The sequence below is a fragment of the Lynx canadensis genome, chromosome C1 (genome assembly GCF_007474595.2).
Source record: "Lynx canadensis isolate LIC74 chromosome C1, mLynCan4.pri.v2, whole genome shotgun sequence".
Lineage (NCBI taxonomy): Eukaryota > Metazoa > Chordata > Mammalia > Carnivora > Felidae > Lynx > Lynx canadensis.
Genome location: NC_044310.1, coordinates 40,295,644 through 40,313,957, shown reverse-complemented (window position 1 = coordinate 40,313,957; position 18,314 = coordinate 40,295,644). Strand labels below are relative to the sequence as shown.

Here is an 18,314-nt window from a genome sequence, read left to right as displayed (position 1 = left end):
AGATGCTTAAGGACTGAGCCACCCAGGCACCCAGAAATCTTTTTTTTTTTTTTAATGCATTTTGTTTTATTGTGGTAAAACACATGTGACATAAGATTTATCATCTTAACCCATTTTTCAGTGTATAGTTCAACAGTGTTAAATATATTCACATTGTTGTGAAACACATCTCCAGCAATTTTTCATCTTGCAAAAGTGGAACTTTGTACTGATTAAACAACAATTACCTCACCCTCCACCACCTCTACCACCCTGACCCTGCCTGGTAACCACCATTCTTTCTGTTTCTATGAATTTGACTACTTTAGATACCTCATATAAGTGGAATCATATGGTATTTGTTTTTTTGTGTGTGTGATTTATTTATGTCACTTAGCATAATATTCTCCAGGTTATATTCATGTTGTAACCTGTAACAGTATTTTTTTTTCCTTTCTGAGACTGAATAATATTCTATTTATTCATTCATTTCATCTGTGGTCGTTTGGGTTGACTCCATCTCTTGGACATGAGTGTGCAAATATTTTTTTGGGACCCTGCTTTAAACCCTTTTGGATATATACCCAGAATTGGAATTACTGGATCAAATTTTGAATTTTTGAGGACCCTCCTTATTGTTTCTCACAGTGGTTATATCGTTTTATAATCCCATCAACAGTGCATAAGGGGCATAAGGGCTCCAAACTCCAAATCCTTGCAAACACTTTTTAAGGGTTAAATTTTTGAGGTAGCCATCCTAATGGCAGTTTTGATTTGCATTTCTCTGATGATTAGTGATGTTGAGTGTCTGTTCAAGTCCGTTGCCCATTTTTAAATTGATTTATTTGATCATTTTTACTGAGTTGTAGCATCAGAAGTACGATTTGAAAATGTTTTCTCCCATTTTATCGATTGTCTTTTTACTCTGTTGATTGTGGTACTTTGATACACAGAAATTTTAGTTTCACGTATCTTCCCCCCAACATTGTTGCCCATGTTTTTGGTATGATAGCTAAAAAGTCATTGCTAGATCCAATTTCCTGAAGCTTTTTCTCTGTGTTTTCCCCTAGAAGTTTTAATTAAAAAAAAAATTTTTTTTTAATGTTTATTTATTTCTGAGACAGAGAGAGACAGAGCATGAGTGAGGGAGGGGCAGAGAGAGAGGGAGACACAGAACCAGAAGCAGGCTCCAGGCTCTGAGCTGTCAGCACAGAGCCCGATGCGGGGCTGGAACTCACAAACCATGAGATCATGACCTGAGCCAAAGTCAGTCTCTCAATCAACTGAGCCACCCAGGCACCCCTAGAAGTTTTAATTTTTAAGAAATTTTTTAAAAATGTTAAAGGTTTTATATTTATTTTTTGAGAGAGAGAATGTGTGAGTGGGGAAGGACAGAGAGAGAGAGAGAGAGAGAGAGAGAGGAAGACAGAGGATCTGAAGCAAGCTCCGTGCTGACAGACTGACAGCAGCAAGCCCAGTGCGGGGCTTGAACTTATGAACCGTGAGATCATGACCTGAGCCGAATTTGGCTGAGCCACCCAGGCTCCCCTCCGTAGGAGGTTTATAGTTCTGGTGACCATGACTCTTTTTTGTTCATTCTTTCATTTCTAATACCCTGACCCATTCCCTGATACAGTGAATTTTGAGTAAAGCAAATTGCCCTCCAAATGTGGGTGGAGTTGAAGGCCAGTAAGTTGAAGGCCTAATAGAACAAAAGATTGACCTTTCCTGAGCAAGGGGGAATTCTGTAGTAGATGGCCTTCATATCTGAACTGCAACATTGGCTTTTCCCTAGGTTTTCAGCCTGCTTACCCACCGTGTAGATTTTGGATTTAACCTGCCTCCATAATTAGATGAGCCAATTCCTTAAAATAAATCCCTTACTCCCTCTCCTTGTCCCTGACCCTCTCCCTCTTCAGTTACACATATACATATCCTGTTCTGTTCCTCTGAAGAATGTTGAATAATGCAAAATTATTTAACCCAGTGCCTTTATTTTTACAGATTTGGTAACATAAAGGCTCAAAGAGAAGAAGAACTGGCCAAGGTCAAAGAACAAGTTACTGAGAAAGCCAGGGCATGAACCCAAGTCGCCTGACTTCCAATCTAACACTCTTATTACCTGAAATTGCTTTGCCCAAAACATCAAAACCAAATGGAGAAGCTCACCCTCTCCTACTTCAAAGAAGAAATAAGCATATTGGCTACTTTCCATATATTAGATCTTATCCTAAGTAGTTTGTATCCATTTTTCTTATTAATTCTCACAGCTGCCCTAGGAAATAAGTATTATTATCACTTTCCACTTCTAAAAAAATTTTTTAATGTTTACTTATTTTGAGAGAGAATGTGAGTGGGGGCGGGGCAGAGAGAGAGGGAGAGAGAGAATCCCAAGCAGGCTTCGTGCTGTCAGTGCAGAGCTGGATGTGGGGCTCTAACCCACGAAACATGAGATCATGACCTGAGCTGAAACCAACAGTTGGACGCTTAATTGGCTGAGCCACCCAGGTGCCCCTATCACATTCCACTTTTATATGGACTTGCCTAAAATGACACATTTTATCAATGATAGACCTTGTCTGAACTTAGATGTCTAACTCTAGAACTGGAATTATTGATTACAATACTGCATTCTCTGTATATATTTCTTTTATTCCTGTCCCCTGATGATACTAAGCACTAAAGAAAAGATTTGTTTACCCAGCTTTTCTTTATTTTAATGTTTGTTTGTTTGTTTGTTTGTTTATTTATTTATTTATTTATTTATTTTGGAGTGAGAGAGAGCACCAAGTGAGAGTGCTCAAAATATTTATTTACTTTGGAGTGAGAGAGAGCACTCGCGCGACCAAGCGAGTGAGCATGCACAAGCAGGGGAGGGGTAAAGAGAGAAAAGGAGACACAGAACCTGAAGCAGTCTCCAGGCTCTGATAGCTCAGAGCCTGACGCAGCCTCGAACCCACGAACTCTGAGATCATGACCTGAACCCCAGTCAGACGCTTAACTGACTGATCTTCCCAGGTGCCCCGCGTTTACCCAACTTTTGATTCTCATCAGCCAGGAGTCTTTTCCCTTCATTGGTTTGGCAGGATGATAAATGATTCATACTGCTTACTTTTAGGTCTTAATTATTTGTGATTCCTTGTCTTCTGTTATTTGTGATTCTTTTCTGAGTGGAAAGGTCTGTGCTATTACCAGATTATTAGTACCCAAGACATTTCCAAAGTGGACACTGATTAATTTACCATGAAATTGTGTGCCCTGGACACATGTATATCCTCTGCTTCCAATTACTATTACTGTCTCTCCTTCATCTTCCTCTCTGCTGCCTTTCATACCTTCCTGTGGTAGCTGTGGGAGGAGCGGGGGAGGGTGTTGGTAGTGGTATGGGGAAAGTGTTAAGAGTTTTTAAACAGTGTGCAAATCAGATGGTAATCAGTCAGTAGAGCATTAACAATTCAGAATTGGAAAGAACCTGGATTATAGTAGTGCTAACCTTGTACAAATTGCTCGGATTTACTGAGCCTGAGGTAATTGTCCTGCAAATGTATTGTATAGTAGATTGAAGGCATTTGTTTTGTTGCTCCTTAGTATATTTGGAGTATCAGATCCATAGCTTTCCTTCTGTCTTCTAGAAAGCACTTAGCTCTGAGTGGTATGGTGAATGCAAAGAAGTATGGTACTTGCCTTCATGAGCTTAGACTCTATTTGAGGACAAAAAACACATAGGTGGGAAAAGAAGCATAAACATAGGACATAATATGTGTAAATTTAAATGTCTTCAAATAGGATTAAGCAGTAAAAATTGAGAGAGTGTGAGAATGATTGAGAATGCTCAGGGGATGGAGGAGAGACTTTAATTGGGCCTTGTGACTACTGGCTGTAGTAGATGAGTCTAGCTGCTTTTTAAAATAAATGTAAGAATTTGTTGTACATGTCTGAATATAAGGTGATTCTTATTTTCTCAATGACAAGATAATGAAAATATTTTGGTCAGCCTGAATATATAAACTTTTTTAAGCTTGTAGAAGAAATAGCCATTAAGTTCAGCTTAATAAGTTATGCATACAGATTTAAAATTATATAATATAAATTACTGCCTTATTACCTTTTTTATATTTGTTTCATGAAGAACATTATTCAGACCCTTCACATGCATTTTAAACGTTAGTTTCTTCCTCATTACCAGAGTTAGTTTCTCAGTTTTTCAGAGCACATAATCTTAATTTTTGTTTAAGTGGCTTGAGATAGAGTTATTTTTAAAAAATTGGATATGGTACTTTCCTGGGAATTTTAGTCTCAAGTCACAAGAACTCATTTGCTATTTGTGAGCTTTACAATGAAACCTTTTCAAACCCAATCTTTAACAGGTGTATTTTATTTTATTTTTTTTTTTAAGTTTATATATTTATTTATTTTGAGAGAGTGGGAGAGAACTTACACGCGAGAGAAGGAGGGGGAAGAGGTGCAGAGAGAGAGAGAGAGAGAGAAAGGGAGAGAGAAAGAGAATCCCAAGCAGGCTCTGTGCTATCTCGGAACTTGACACAGGGCTCCATCTCACAAACCATGAGATCATGACCTGAGCCAAGAGATCAAGAGTCAGATGCTTAACTGACTGAGCTACCCAGGTGCCTCTAACAGGCTTATTTATAGTGGCATCTAAAGTTTTAATTGTGAAATTATTACTCCCCCCCTCCCAATTAGGAAATCTGTGTTGAACTTCTTTCTCTTCTTTTTTCTTTTTTAAATTTTTTATTTGGGGCGTGTGTGTATGTGTGAGTGGGGAGAGGGGCAAGGGAGAGAGAGAGAATCTTAAGCAGACTTCATGCTCAGTGTGGAGCCCTATGCAAGGCTCGATCCCATGACCCTGGGATCATGCCCTGAGCCAATATCAAGAGTCAGATGCTCACCTGACTGAGCCACCCAGTTCTTTGCCATCTCTTTAAACTGATTCCATCAGGGAACCTGTGTTTAGTATCCAAAACTAGTATTGCCTGAAGTTGTTTTAGACCCTATGTCTTTTTTAAATATTTTTTTTCTTCAAAAATAAAATATTTGTAAGGACTCAACTATAGAGTAATTTCCTTTTTCCTTTGGGATGATTTTGAGAGAAGAACTTTGCCCTGTATGCGGTGTCATCATCTAAAATGAATCAAAGTGAGGGGCGCCTGGGTGGCGCAGTCGGTTAAGCGTCCGACTTCAGCCAGGTCACGATCTCGCGGTCTGTGAGTTCGAGCCCCGCGTCGGGCTCTGGGCTGATGGCTCGGAGCCTGGAGCCTGTTTCCGATTCTGTGTCTTCCTCTCTCTCTGCCCCTCCCCCGTTCATGCTCTGTCTCTCTCTGTCCCAAAAATAAATAAACGTTGAAAAAAAAAAATTTTTTAAATGAATCAAAGTGTTATAAGTGAACTAGTGAGTGATGTGAAGAAGAAAGCTGAAATAGAATGGAGAGTTCAGAACAGTGCTATCCAATATAGATGCAACTACTCTTATGTAGGTATTTGAATTTAAATTAAATGATTAATTTAATAATTGTTAATAATTATAATTCAATTTGTTGGTTACACTGGCTATATCTTAAATGATCAGTGGGACTGGTGGCTAGGGTATTATACAGTGCAGATATAAAACATTTCCATCATTGCAGAAAGTTCTGTTGGGTAGTTGTAGTCTGGAAGGCTGGAAGGTGTTCTGTAGCCTCAGGAATTTAATGTAGTTCATTTCTAGGAATGATCATATTTATGGTAGTAGTCAAACCTCTCCCCTCAGCCACAACCCCTCACCTGAGCCAACACATTTCCTTCACCCATACAGTCATAGATCAGAGATGCATTGATTTCTCAGTTTCTAAAATAGAGTTAGTGATCCAAGAATATGAGGATTTTAGTAAATATTAGTATTGTTGGTATAGTTCAGAGATTTATACTGTGTTCATTTGAAACACAAAGTGCACTCTTTCCTCTTTGTTGTTGTCAAGGAACAGACCTCTCAAATTGCTTTGTGGTGAAAAGATCAGGATTTCTGGGAGTCAGAGGGGCCTGAATTTGAGTGGTATATTCTGTATGATCTTGGATAAACCATTTAATCTCTCAGAATGTTATTTTCCTCATCTATAACATGCTTGCTTTGTACAGTGAGGATTAAATGAGACATGTAATAATGTGTAATTACTTTACATAGTGTCTTGCACATGACAGATGTTCCTTCTCCCTTTATTCCTCTAAGTCCAAAAAGACATCTAATGAAGATTAATTCACTTAACACTTCCATTCATAAATTTGTCAGAGGGCATTTATTCAGCATTTACTATATGCAAAGCTTTCTTTTCAGTGGTGGATATATAGCAGTGAACCAAAACAAGTAAGACTGTCATCGTGGCACTTACATTTTCATAGGAGGAGACAGACAATAAGTGATACAAGTAAGTTATATAATGTGTCAGAAAGTGATCATTTCTAAGGAAAAAAATAAAACAGGGAAGAAAGATATAAATAAAGTAGGTGGGGGGGGGTCTGCAGTTTTCTGAAAAAAGTGGGCAGGTGACAATTGAATAAAGACCTGGAGGAATGGAATTAGTGAATGAGCCATGTATCTGGGGGCAAGAACATCTCAGGAAGGGGGAGTAGTAACCACAAATACCCTTAAGTGGAAAATCAGGCCTCCATTTTCTAGGAACATCAAGAAGATAATGTGGCTCAAGAAAGGAGGAGGAGGTGAAGTTAGAGATTACAGGAGTGAGGGAGAAATAAGCCATATTAAGGATGTTTTTATCTCTGAGTAAAAGTCAGTGGAAGATTTTGAGTAGAGGGTTGACATGGTCTGACATACATTTTAATAGCTTCACTGTGGCCACTCTGATAGTACAATGTAGATGAGCCAGGGGGAAGCAAGGAAATCAGTTAGGATGCTGTTGCAATAATAGAGGAGGGAGAATATGGAGGCTTAGATCAGAGTGGTAGCAGTGCAATGTGATCAAATTCTGAATGTGTTTTAACATTTCAGCTATCAGAATTTGCCAGTGAATGGGAACGAGGGAGTCAAGGGTACACCAAGGTTTTTGAGTGGACCAACTGTCACTTATTGAGATAGAGACACTTTTATATTCTGCTTTATGTATTCTTATTTTTCCTCCTGGCTTCCCAAGGTTTCGGGCTGTCTTGTCCATGTGTTATCCATAATACCTAGCGCAGTTCTTTTTGTTTGGTTGTTTTAACCTAGTGCAGAGTAATTGCAACCTACTTTCCTAAATTAAATTTATTTTGGATGTTCATCAACCTCAAAATGGAGACAACTATATTTAGGGCTGCTAAATACCAAGGAAGAGTGTTTTCCTTATGTTGTTGCTTATAACATAAAGTACATCTGGCTTGTTGGCTTTGCTCAACCATCCAAAGCCTTCCCTTTAATCCTGTAGGATGTCTGCCTTCATAAATTCTTTAAACTGCTAATCTTCAGACATTTCTCTTTTCCATGTTTTTAGCTTAAAATCTGAATCTTAGAAGAGGCAGATTAGTTGACATTCTCCCCCTTCTCTTTTTACATTCATTGAATAAAGCAGAAGGCAGCTGGGGTGTCTGGGTGGCTCAGTCGGTTAAGCGTTTGACTTTTGCTCATGTCATGATCTCATGGTCTGTGGGTTCGAGCCCCTCATCAGGCTCTGTGCTGACAGCTCAGAGCCTGGAGCCTGCTTTGGATTCTTGTCTCCCTCTTACTTCTCAAAAGCAAGTAAACATTAAAAACTTTTTTTTTTTTTAAACAGAAGGCAGTTATTTTCTTTTTTTTCTTTCAATATATGAAGTTAATTGTCAAATTGGTTTCCATACAACACCCAGTGCTCATCCCAAAAGGTACCCTCCTCAATACCCATCACCCACCCCCCATCAACCCTCAGTTTGTTCTCAGTTTTTAAGAGTCTCTTATGCTTTGGCTCTCTTCCACTCTAACCTCTTTTTTTTTTTTTCCCCCTTCCCCTCCCGCATGGGTTTCTGTTAAGTTTCTCAGGATCCACATAAGAGTGAAAACATATGGTATCTGTCTTTCTCTGTATGGCTTATTTCACTTAGCATCACACTCTCCAGTTCCATCCATGTTGCTACAAAGGGCCATATTTCATTCTTTCTCATTGCCACGTAGTACTCCATTGTGTATATAAAACACAATTTCTTTATCCATTCATCAGTTGATGGACATTTAGGCTCTTTCCATCATTTGGCTATTGTTGAGAGTGCTGCTATAAACATTGGGGTACAAGTGCCCCTATGCATCAGTACTCCTGTATCCCTTGGGTAAATTCCTAGCAGTGCTACTGCTGGGTCATAGGGTAGGTCTATTTTTAATTTTTTGAGGAACCTCCACACTGCTTTCCAGAGTGGCTGTACCAATTTGCATTCCCACCAACAGTGCAAGAGGGTTCCCGTTTCTCCACATCCTCTCCAGCATCTATAGTCTCCTGATTTGTTCATTTTAGCCACTCTGACTGGTGTGAGGTGATATCTGCATGTGGTTTTGATTTGTATTTCCCTGATGAGGAGCGACGTTGAGCATCTTTTCATGTGCCTGTTGGCCATCCGGATGTAGAAGGCAGTTATTTTATACTAAGCAGAAGAGAGAGGGGTGACTAGGTCTTTATGTGATGCTGACCAAAGTCTAAGTACCATGAAGTTTCCTCAGGAGAGGCAAAGAACCTGGGGAAGGGAAGTGACTGTCACTGAAACCACCTTTCCTAATTTTTGCTTTTAGTAAATGAGATCTTGGTTGCCAGTTCCTTTTGATCCCAGCTATATGGTTTTCCCAATTTGCTATTTGGTTTTTCATCCTTAGATATTTATTTGACAAGGGTGAGTATCTCAGGTACCATTATTAATCTTAGGATCTGTCTTGTATTTCTTTGACTTTAATTTGGTCTACACCATTGCTGATGCTGCATGTTGAGCTATTTTGATAGTGATACCTACTTGGAAGGATTCAGTGAACATTTTTTGTATTTGACTAAAAACAGATTGTGGAATGGTTACATTTCCTAAATTGTTCTGCTTTCTGGTTTCTTTCCCTAAAGGAAAAAAGAAATCAAATTAGACCTTATTAAAATGAAATATTTGGCTGTTAGGAGCTGTTTTAGGGTTGCCAATTGTAATTCTTTTTTAGTACAAAGGTAAACAGCAATAGATTGGTAAAAAAATTACAAAAACCAACACATTAAATAAATTTAAATTTAGACTTGTGGGGCTGTTAAACTATTCACTTTTCTTCAACTATGGTTTCATCATCTTATTTGTAAGTGATAGAGTATTTAGATGATGTAACCATTATTTAAGTAGTGAAGAGAGGAAAAATCTCCAGAAGTAAGTTGTCTGCAATAGGTAAATGTTGAAAATCTTCTTTTTTTTTAATAGTGTCCATTCCTTGCTTTCAACATTTTGTGATGAATAACTATTTGTGATTTTAAACAGGAATAAATCTTGGTATGGCACACATGGATGGATCTAGAGGATATAATGCTAAGTGAAATAAGTCAGAGAAAGAGAAACACCCATATGATTTCACTTATTATGGAATTTAAGAAACAAAAAGAAAGAAAAAGACAAAAAAGCGTACTCTTAAATATAGAGAAATAAACTGGTAGTTACCAGAGGGAGGGGTAGGGGGATTAAGATTACACTTACTGTGATGAGCACTGAATAATGTATAGAATTGTTGAATCACCATATTGTACACTTGGAATGAATATAACACTGTGCATTAATTATACTGGAATTTAAAACAAAGGAAAAAAAATCTTGGTATGTCAAATGTTATAATAAAAGCAGCTCATCTTTACTGAGTATTTTACTATTTATCAAATACCATTTAAGCATTTAGTATGTGTTAATAAGTTTCATCAAATTCCAGTGAACAAGTACTGTTATCACTCTCATTTTACTGATGAGAGAACTGAGACAATGTAAGTAACTTTCTTAAAATTACATAACTAGTAAATGATGGAGCTAGGAAACACTGGCATTCTGGTGTAAGAGCCTTCACTCCTCACTTTGAGCATATTTAATAATATACTCATTCTACATATGAGCTTCTGAAGGATCTATGCTTTTAGACATTAAGTAACTTCGAAAATAATAAATGGTTTAGGGGGAATTAATAGATTGTATATGTAATGTCAGAATAAAGGATTTTATATAGGTCTCTAAAATTTATGCTGTAAACAATCTGTACTTGTTCCCAAACTTGGCCGTGCATAAGAATCTCTGGAGGAGTTTGTGAGGGGAAAAAACAAATTTCTGGGCCCCATTCCATACTACCTGAATTTGAATCACGGGGATCAGGACTTCAGTATATCTGTATTTTTAGCCCAGCATGAGGCAGACATTTATGCACCAGTGGTATATAGCATATAGCAAAATAGACTAAAACAAAAAACATATAAGGATGAATAATTACAGTGGCTAACATTTATAGGGTACTTTCTTGTATTATCTCATTTAATCCTTATAACAACCTTGTGAATTAAGTTGGTATTATTACTCCATTTTGTAGATAAGGAAACTAAATCTTTTGGCCAATTTAACATGGCCAAAGTCAAACAGGTAATAAACACATGATAGAACAAGGATTTGAAAACAGATCTGTCAGACTACAGAACATAGAACATCCTACAATTGATTCCATCCTATAATAGTGGATTATAGACCAGAGAAATATTGAATACGAATTATTACTGTAGTTTTTTTTGTTTGTTTAAAAAAGAAAATATAAAAAAGTATAAAAATTACTGTTTGTATGCCATCTCTTTTTTATCCATTTTCTATTAATGACAGTAGGTCATCATATTTGGTAAATTCCCTGGGGCCAATTGCACCATTAAAAATTTGGTTAATGCATATATGTAACTGTAACTGAGATTTATGTTGAGGCTCAGATGAGCATATATGTATCTCCTCCTACTTCTCTGATAACTTCTTTTTAATATATTCTCTGATTTTGTTTTTCGTACATACTCCTTAAATACTGACATTCCATAGATTCCATCATGAGCCATTTCTTTGTTCACATTATCCTTCATTTTGGATAAACTTAATACATTCGTAAGACTTTTGCAAAGACTTTTTAAAAAGTTGGTTTTATAACATAAAACATAAAGTGTACCATCTTATTCTTTTTTGAGTAAATTAATAGTGTTAAGTATATTCACATTGTTGTGAAACAGATCTCCAGAATGTTTTCATCTCGCTAAACTGAAACTCTGTACCTATTAATCTACAACTTTACCTTTTTCCCTCCTCCCATTCTACTTTCTGTTTCTATGAATTTCACTATGCTAAGTATTTCATATGAATAGAATCATATAGTATTTGTCATTTTTTGACATTTGACATTTTTTGGCTTATTTCACTTAACATAATGCACTCAAGGTTTATCCATGTTATTGTCTGTGACAGTATTTCCTTTTTTTAAAGCTGAATAGTATTCCATTGTATGAGTATACCACATTTTCTCTTATATATAATATATATATATTTATTTATATATATAATTTTTAATTATGTATACATTATATATATAATAACCTTGACCTTGAGGTTAAGACCTGAACTGAGATCAAGAGTCAGATGCTTAACTGACTGAGCTACCCAGGTGTCCCTGTTTTCTTTATTCATTACTGTTAATGGGCATTTGGGTTGCTTCCACCTCTTGGCTGTTGTGAATAGTGCTGCTGTGAACATCAGTATACAAGTATCTCTTTGAGACCCTGCTTCCAATTAATTCAGATATATCCCCAGAAGTGAGATTGCTGGATCATTTGGTAGTTCTATTTTTTCCAAATACTTTTCAAGTAGATGACCCATGACTCCAAAGTCAGAATATTGAACTCACACATTTTACATTCTTGATCTCTTGGATATGTCTTTTAAAAAAAATTTTTTTTTAATGTTTATTTTTGAGAGAGAGAGAGAGACAGACAGGGTGTGAGCAGGGGAGGAGCAGAGAGAGAGGGAGTCACAGACCTGAAGCAGGCTCCAGGCTCTGAGCTGTCAGCACAGAGCCCAATACGGGGCTCAACCTCACAAACTGTGAGATCATGACCTGAGCCTAAGTCGGACGCTCAACCGACTGAGCCACCCAGGCGCCCCAAGACATTTCTATATGAGTGTTCCAAGTGTACTTCAAAATCAATATGCCTAAAACCGAAGGCCTCAAATCTCCCTATCCTCACCAGCCTGTCACTTTGCTCATGTTCTTGGGTTCATGAATACATATTCATTCATGTATTCAGTATATGTTAACTCACAACACCTAGGGACCAGGCATTGTTGTTGGTGTTGAGGACACATCAGTGAACAAAATAAGGTCATTTGGATCTCACAATAAGGATGAGGTTAGACAGATAACACAAAAAGACAAACAATTTGTTAGGTAGAGTGTTATGGCTAAGAGGTTCTCTTTTAGATAGAATGGTTAGGGAAAGTCTTTCTGAGATGACCTTTGAGTAGAAACCTTACTGAAGTGAGGGAGTGAGATATGTGGATATCTAAAGAGCATTGTAGGCAGAAGGAAAAATAAATATAAGGGGTTTGATGTGGGAGCATATTTCACTTGTTCAAGAAATTGTAAGGAAATCAGAGCAACTAGAGTAAGTGAACCTCAGAGATATTGTAAGAAGATGATGTCAGTGAAGGAGCTGGAGCCAGCTAATACAGTCTTCTTACAAGGTCAGAATACAGTCATTGAGTTTTACTCTGCTGGTATGGGAAGGCATTAGAGTATGGAAAGGGTTTTATTTGACTTGACAATTATAAGCATCATGGTGGCTTCTGTGTGAACAAGCAGTAAGCAAGTGAGGCAAAGACAGAAGCAGGGAGACCAGTTTGGAAACTACTGAAATCCAGAGGAAAGATGATGGTTTAGATAGGGTGGTAATCGAGGAGATTCTACATTTTGCAAGTAGAATTTCTCATAGGTCAGATGTGGAATGTGAGAGAAAGGAATTGAGGATGACTATATATTTTTGACTTGAGCGACGGAATCTTTAGAATTGCTTGCCAGTTGTGATGATTGGGAGGACTGGAGCAGGAACAGTCTACTCACTTACCCAAGCCAGAAGCCTGGGCATCATTCTCAACAATTGTCTCTTTTCAATTCGTGTTTCACAGTGCTGACCAAATGATGTTCCTGAAGGGCAAATTTCAGTTGCAGCAGTTGCCTGCCCATTATCTTCAGGTTAAGTAAAACTTTTAATGCTTGTATTTATACTGCTTCTCATAATCTACCTCTTGCTTACCTTTCCAACTGGCTCCTCACTGCTTCCTCACCCAAACCTTTGCTGAAGCCACACAAAACTAGTTTCCACTTCTTGAATGGACTTACAGAAAAAAAAGATTTTTTTTTCCCCTGAATGCTCTTACTCAGCTTTTCCCCCTAGAAGAGCTCTGCTTTAACATTTGGTTCACACATCACCCCTTCTTCCCAGCTTTTTCCTGGCATTCAAATTACTTCCACTGTTTTGCCTTCGCCTTCATTTAGTATCTTATATATTCCTCTATTGAAGTTTATAATCAGTGGAAGGAAGAGTTATCAATAGAGTACTTGAAGAAGGGTTATCATAGTGATGAACATGTTTGGAAAGTAGGAATTTGAAAGAACATTTAGAAGAGTATAAATACAGTAGATTGTTGGAAACAGTCTGTTACAGATATTTACAGAAAATTAAATAATCATTTGTGGAAAAAACTTTCCTTTCTGCCCAGAAAGAAAGAGGGAGGAAATGGTGTAGAGCATCTTTTTTGAGGCCTCATTGGTTTCCCACCATTATCTCATATTCTTTCTCTAGAACTCTACAATTTAGTGTGGACATTTATATCTACTTTTGTTTCTTTGGCCTGTCACTTTTGTAGCTGGGAAAGTTTTCATCCTAAAATGGATCCTTTTCTTATAGCTCCTTTGATTAACAGAATACTAATAAGGTCTGTGAAATAATAGAAAAAAATATATTGGTCTCTGTCCCTCAGTTTCTGACACAGAGCTTCTAAAACCCTTATAATTTCTTAAGTGATAAGAATAATACTAGTGGCATCTTTTGTTCTACTATTTCATTTTTGACCCTAGTTTTGTTTTTGTTTTTTTTAACATTTATTTATTTTTGAGAGAGAAAGAGACAGAGCATGAGCAGGGGTAGGGGCAGAGAGAGAGAGGGAGACACAGAACCCGAAGCAGGCTCCAGGCTCTGAGCTGTCAGCATGGAGCCCGACGTGGGGCTCGAGCTCATGAACCGTGACATCATGACCTGAGCTGAAGTCGGACGCTTAACCAACTGAGCCACCCAGACGCCCCTTTGATCCTAGTTCTTGACCATAGAGCTCCTAAATCCCTTGGAATTTCCTGGGTGATACGAGTGTCTTTTGTTCTAATGAGGAGACTTTTGGGCTCCTGGATAGTTTCAGGATGGGGGCTGGTCACCAGAAAGACCAAACCATGATTAGAAGCTTCAATCAGTCCTACTCTATCCTCCAGGAAGGGGAGAAGGACTGGAAATTGAATTAGTGATTGATCATGCTTACGTAATTGAAGCTTCCATAAAAATCCCAATAATGCAGGTTGGGAAGCTTCCAGGTTGGGGAGTAGTATATGTGGAGGGAGAGTGTGCCTAGAGAAAGCATGGAAGCTCCGCATGCCTTCCCACATACCTTTCTGTAGGCATCTCTTCCACCTGGTTTTTCCTGAATTGTATCCTTTTATAATAAGTCAGTAAATTAAGAAGTAAAATGTTTTCCTGAATTCTTTGAGCCGCTCTAGCAAATTAATTGAAGAGAGGGTTGTGGGAATCTCTGATGTATGGCAGGTGGGTCAGAAGCACAGGTAACAGTCTGGACTTTGTGATGAGCATCTGAAGAGGGGGAGGTGGGGAGTAGTTTTATGGTCCTGAGCCCTTAACTGGTGGGATCTGATACTGGTAGACAGTGTCAGAATTGAGTTAAATTGTAGAACACTTAGCTGGTGTTGCAGAATTGCTTGATGTATAGAAAACCCACACATCTGGTGTCAGGTGAAGTAGTATTGTTTGTAGTGGAGTATTGAGAGTAGAGGAGACACACAGTGTCCCTCCATCTCCCCCCAATACAAGATTAAAGGTGAAAATTCCACAATTCATAGCTGTAGAATGATGGGCTCTTACAATACTTCTGATTGGCTCTACTCAGGGTGAAATCATGAGAGGAGGATGATTTTATCAATTTAGTGTGGACACTGATATCTTCTTTTGTTTTCTCAATACTCAGAATAGTTCCAGATGATTAATTAAATATTTGTGGGATGAGTGATGTTGGAATGAGTGAATGAAATATCAAATGAATGAATAAGATGCATGAGTGCTATGTAAGTACAACACAGTGGAAGAATCATTGAGACTTTTAAGGCAAACCAAGAAACAGACTTCAACTATAGAGAACAAACTGATGGTTACCAGAGGAGAGGTGGGTGGGAGGATGGGTTAAATAGGTGATGGGGATTAAGGAGTGCCCTTGTGATGAGCACCGGTGTTGAATCACTTAATTGTACACCTAAAGCTAATATGACCCTGTATGTTAGCTAGAATTTAAGTAAAAACTTAAAAAAAAAAAATAAAGGAAGAAAAATCATTGAGAAAAAGGTAGTGTGAGTCAGTTAAATTTTCTTGAAAAAAATGATTCACATCTGGGTCTTCAACTCCATTAGGCAACAATAGGCATTCCTTCCTTCATGATCCCATATTGCCTTTCACATTGCTTTACAATTAGTTGTTTCTATAACTGCCTGTCCTGGGAGGAACGTGTCTCATCATTTTTATATTTTCTCCAGCACTGTGCTCAGTGAATAAAAGAATGAAGGAATTTGAACTGGTGGAAAAGAGGATATTCTGTAAAGGATCAGTATGATTGGAGGAGAGAAAGTCCGTATTTGTTTGAAGAATTCACTTGATGGCAAGATCAGAGTTGTGAATGCTAAAATACTAGTACTGTACTTTGTGGACCCAATGTTTATTTTTTAGTTATTTTGAAAATATTTTGAATCTGACATACCATAGAGTAGTAATTTCAAATTGAACAAAAGTACACTAATTTTAGAAAGTATTTTTCTATATATTAAGTATGTTCAGGAGATGGAAAAATGGATAATGGACACAACAAAGCCAGTGTTAACAATAATAATTATTATTCTAGTTCACAGGCTTTCCAAAGATGTGGAATATGTAGAGTTGCCTATATTCTTAATTCTGTCAACTAATAATATATACGATTATATATATGTATATGTATAATGAAAATGTGTTTATTATTTCTGTTATCATAAACTTTTAAATTTTTTTCTATTTATAAATTCTTGTAACTTAAATGTATTAAATATTTATTTTTACTTATCTGCAATCAGTAATTTGGAGATTAACCAGCTGAGGAGGCTGCTGATAAGAATAGAGCTGATGATAATGCTATGATGATGTAATCATTGAAGCCTGGAAAAATGGTGGTTTGTTAGTAACTAATGTGTATATACTGAGAATAATGAGTATTATACTGATAATCCTATTTTTATACTTTAAACACTGTTTCAAGAGTTATACTTTATTTCCCATGTATTTTTTAGCCTTTTATAAGCTAATTTTTACTAAAACTTAAAAAATATGTTTAATAATCTCTTCTTAGACCTCATAATATTAGACTATTTTCACATTTTTCAGTTTTGTCTAATCCTTCCCTACAGTACCTTCTTTGCTCCCTCTGTGACATATTCATGGTTTTTGCCCTTATATCTAACCCTTCTGTATTAATTTTTGTCATTAGATTTCTCTCATCTTTTTCTTACATGTATGAATTCCCCAATACTCTATCTCTCTTCTTTTCACCAAAGAAGAAAGCTTATAGGGAGGGAGAATTAAAATATTTTTAGGGCTTCTTTTATTTGCCTTTAAACATATATAGCTTTAATTAATCTACCTCTGAATTTTTATTTTTTTATTATTTTTTTTTTTAATTTTTTTTTTCAACGTTTATTTATTTTTGGGACAGAGAGAGACAGAGCATGAACGGGGGAGGGGCAGAGAGAGAGGGAGACACAGAATCGGAAACAGGCTCCAGGCTCCGAGCCATCAGCCCAGAGCCCGACGCGGGGCTCGAACTCCCGGACCGCGAGATCGTGACCTGGCTGAAGTCGGACGCTTAACCGACTGCGCCACCCAGGCGCCCCCTTCTGAATTTTTAAATTACTTTTGTCTCCATTTGGTTATTACCTGAACTGCTTATCGTAAAATTAATTATTGAATATATTTTTGTCCCTGCTAGAATGCAAGCTATGTTATATTTATTAGTATATCTCCATTGCCTAGCACAGAGCTTGGTATGTAGTTGGCAATTAATAACATACTTGTTAACTAAACAAATGATATCCTACTGTCACTTCAAAGTTAACATGTTCAAAATTGAACTCTTCTGAAATTTTCCTTTGCTTCTGTATCCATTCATTATTCAGTGTCCAGATCGAATGCCATCTCTTTTCTGAAACTTTTCTTAATCCTCATAAAAATCTCTTTCCCTATTCTATATTCCTTTAGCAAATTATACTTTTATTGTACCTTCATTCTGGATTGCATTTTACATATTTATGTACAGAATTTATTATGTACATAAGGTTGAGGTCAGAAACTAACTTCCTATCCAAAATGAAATACATTATTTAAAACGATCTAAGATCTAGGAAAAAGAAAGCGGAGGTATGTCACTGTTCCTGGACAGTGTTGTGTCCTACCCCTTCTTGCTAGTTTTCACTTATCCTTCAGTCTTGGTTGAGACATTATTTCATCTAGGAAGCTTTTTGAGCTTTGGTCACTTGGCTGTGTGACTTGTTTTGTTTTGTTTTTCATTTTTGTACTCCCTATCATCCTTAATTTAACAAATAAGTATTGAGTGCTGTTTAGTTCCTGCACTGTGCTAGGCAATGGGGATAAAGTAGTGAACAAAATTGTTATTGTCTTGTCTGTCACAGAGCTTACACCCTATTGAGAAAGACAGACATAAAACAACCACCAAATAAGTAATTATTAATTACTCTGAAGGAAAAGCACAGGGTTCTATGTGAGCATAAACCTATATAGATGGGGGTTGACCAAAGAAGTATTATTTGAAAAAGTGTATCTAACAGAAATTTTGGTTATCATTAAGATTTAGCCAGACAAGAAATGAGGAAAGGGCATTTCAAACAGACATAATATCTTCAAAAGACCTAAGAACTAGAGGAACTTGATGCTGTTGAGGAACAAAAAGGCCCAGTTTGGCTGAGGGTATAGTTCATTATAGAGATGAGGAAACAGGCTGAAAGAGGT

General features: G+C 37.2%; 1 protein-coding gene across 6 annotated transcripts in view; it reads left to right on the top strand.

Annotated features, from left to right (window-relative positions):
- The window catches only part of FAF1 (Fas associated factor 1), a 529,019-nt gene that overhangs the window by 140,325 nt on the left and 370,380 nt on the right, over positions 1-18,314 (top strand). For 3 of the 6 annotated variants that reach the window (XM_030328128.1, XM_030328130.1, XM_030328129.1), the window contains exon 3: positions 13,120-13,186. The exons of 2 other annotated variants lie outside the window; for them this stretch is intronic. In XM_030328128.1, the coding sequence (XP_030183988.1) occupies positions 13,130-13,186 (57 nt within the window). In that variant the 5' untranslated portion in view covers positions 13,120-13,129. Of the gene's footprint in view, positions 1-3,833; positions 3,846-6,925; positions 6,930-13,119; positions 13,187-18,314 lie in introns of those variants that run through there. One more of the 6 variants, XM_030328131.1, reaches the window with a different exon arrangement.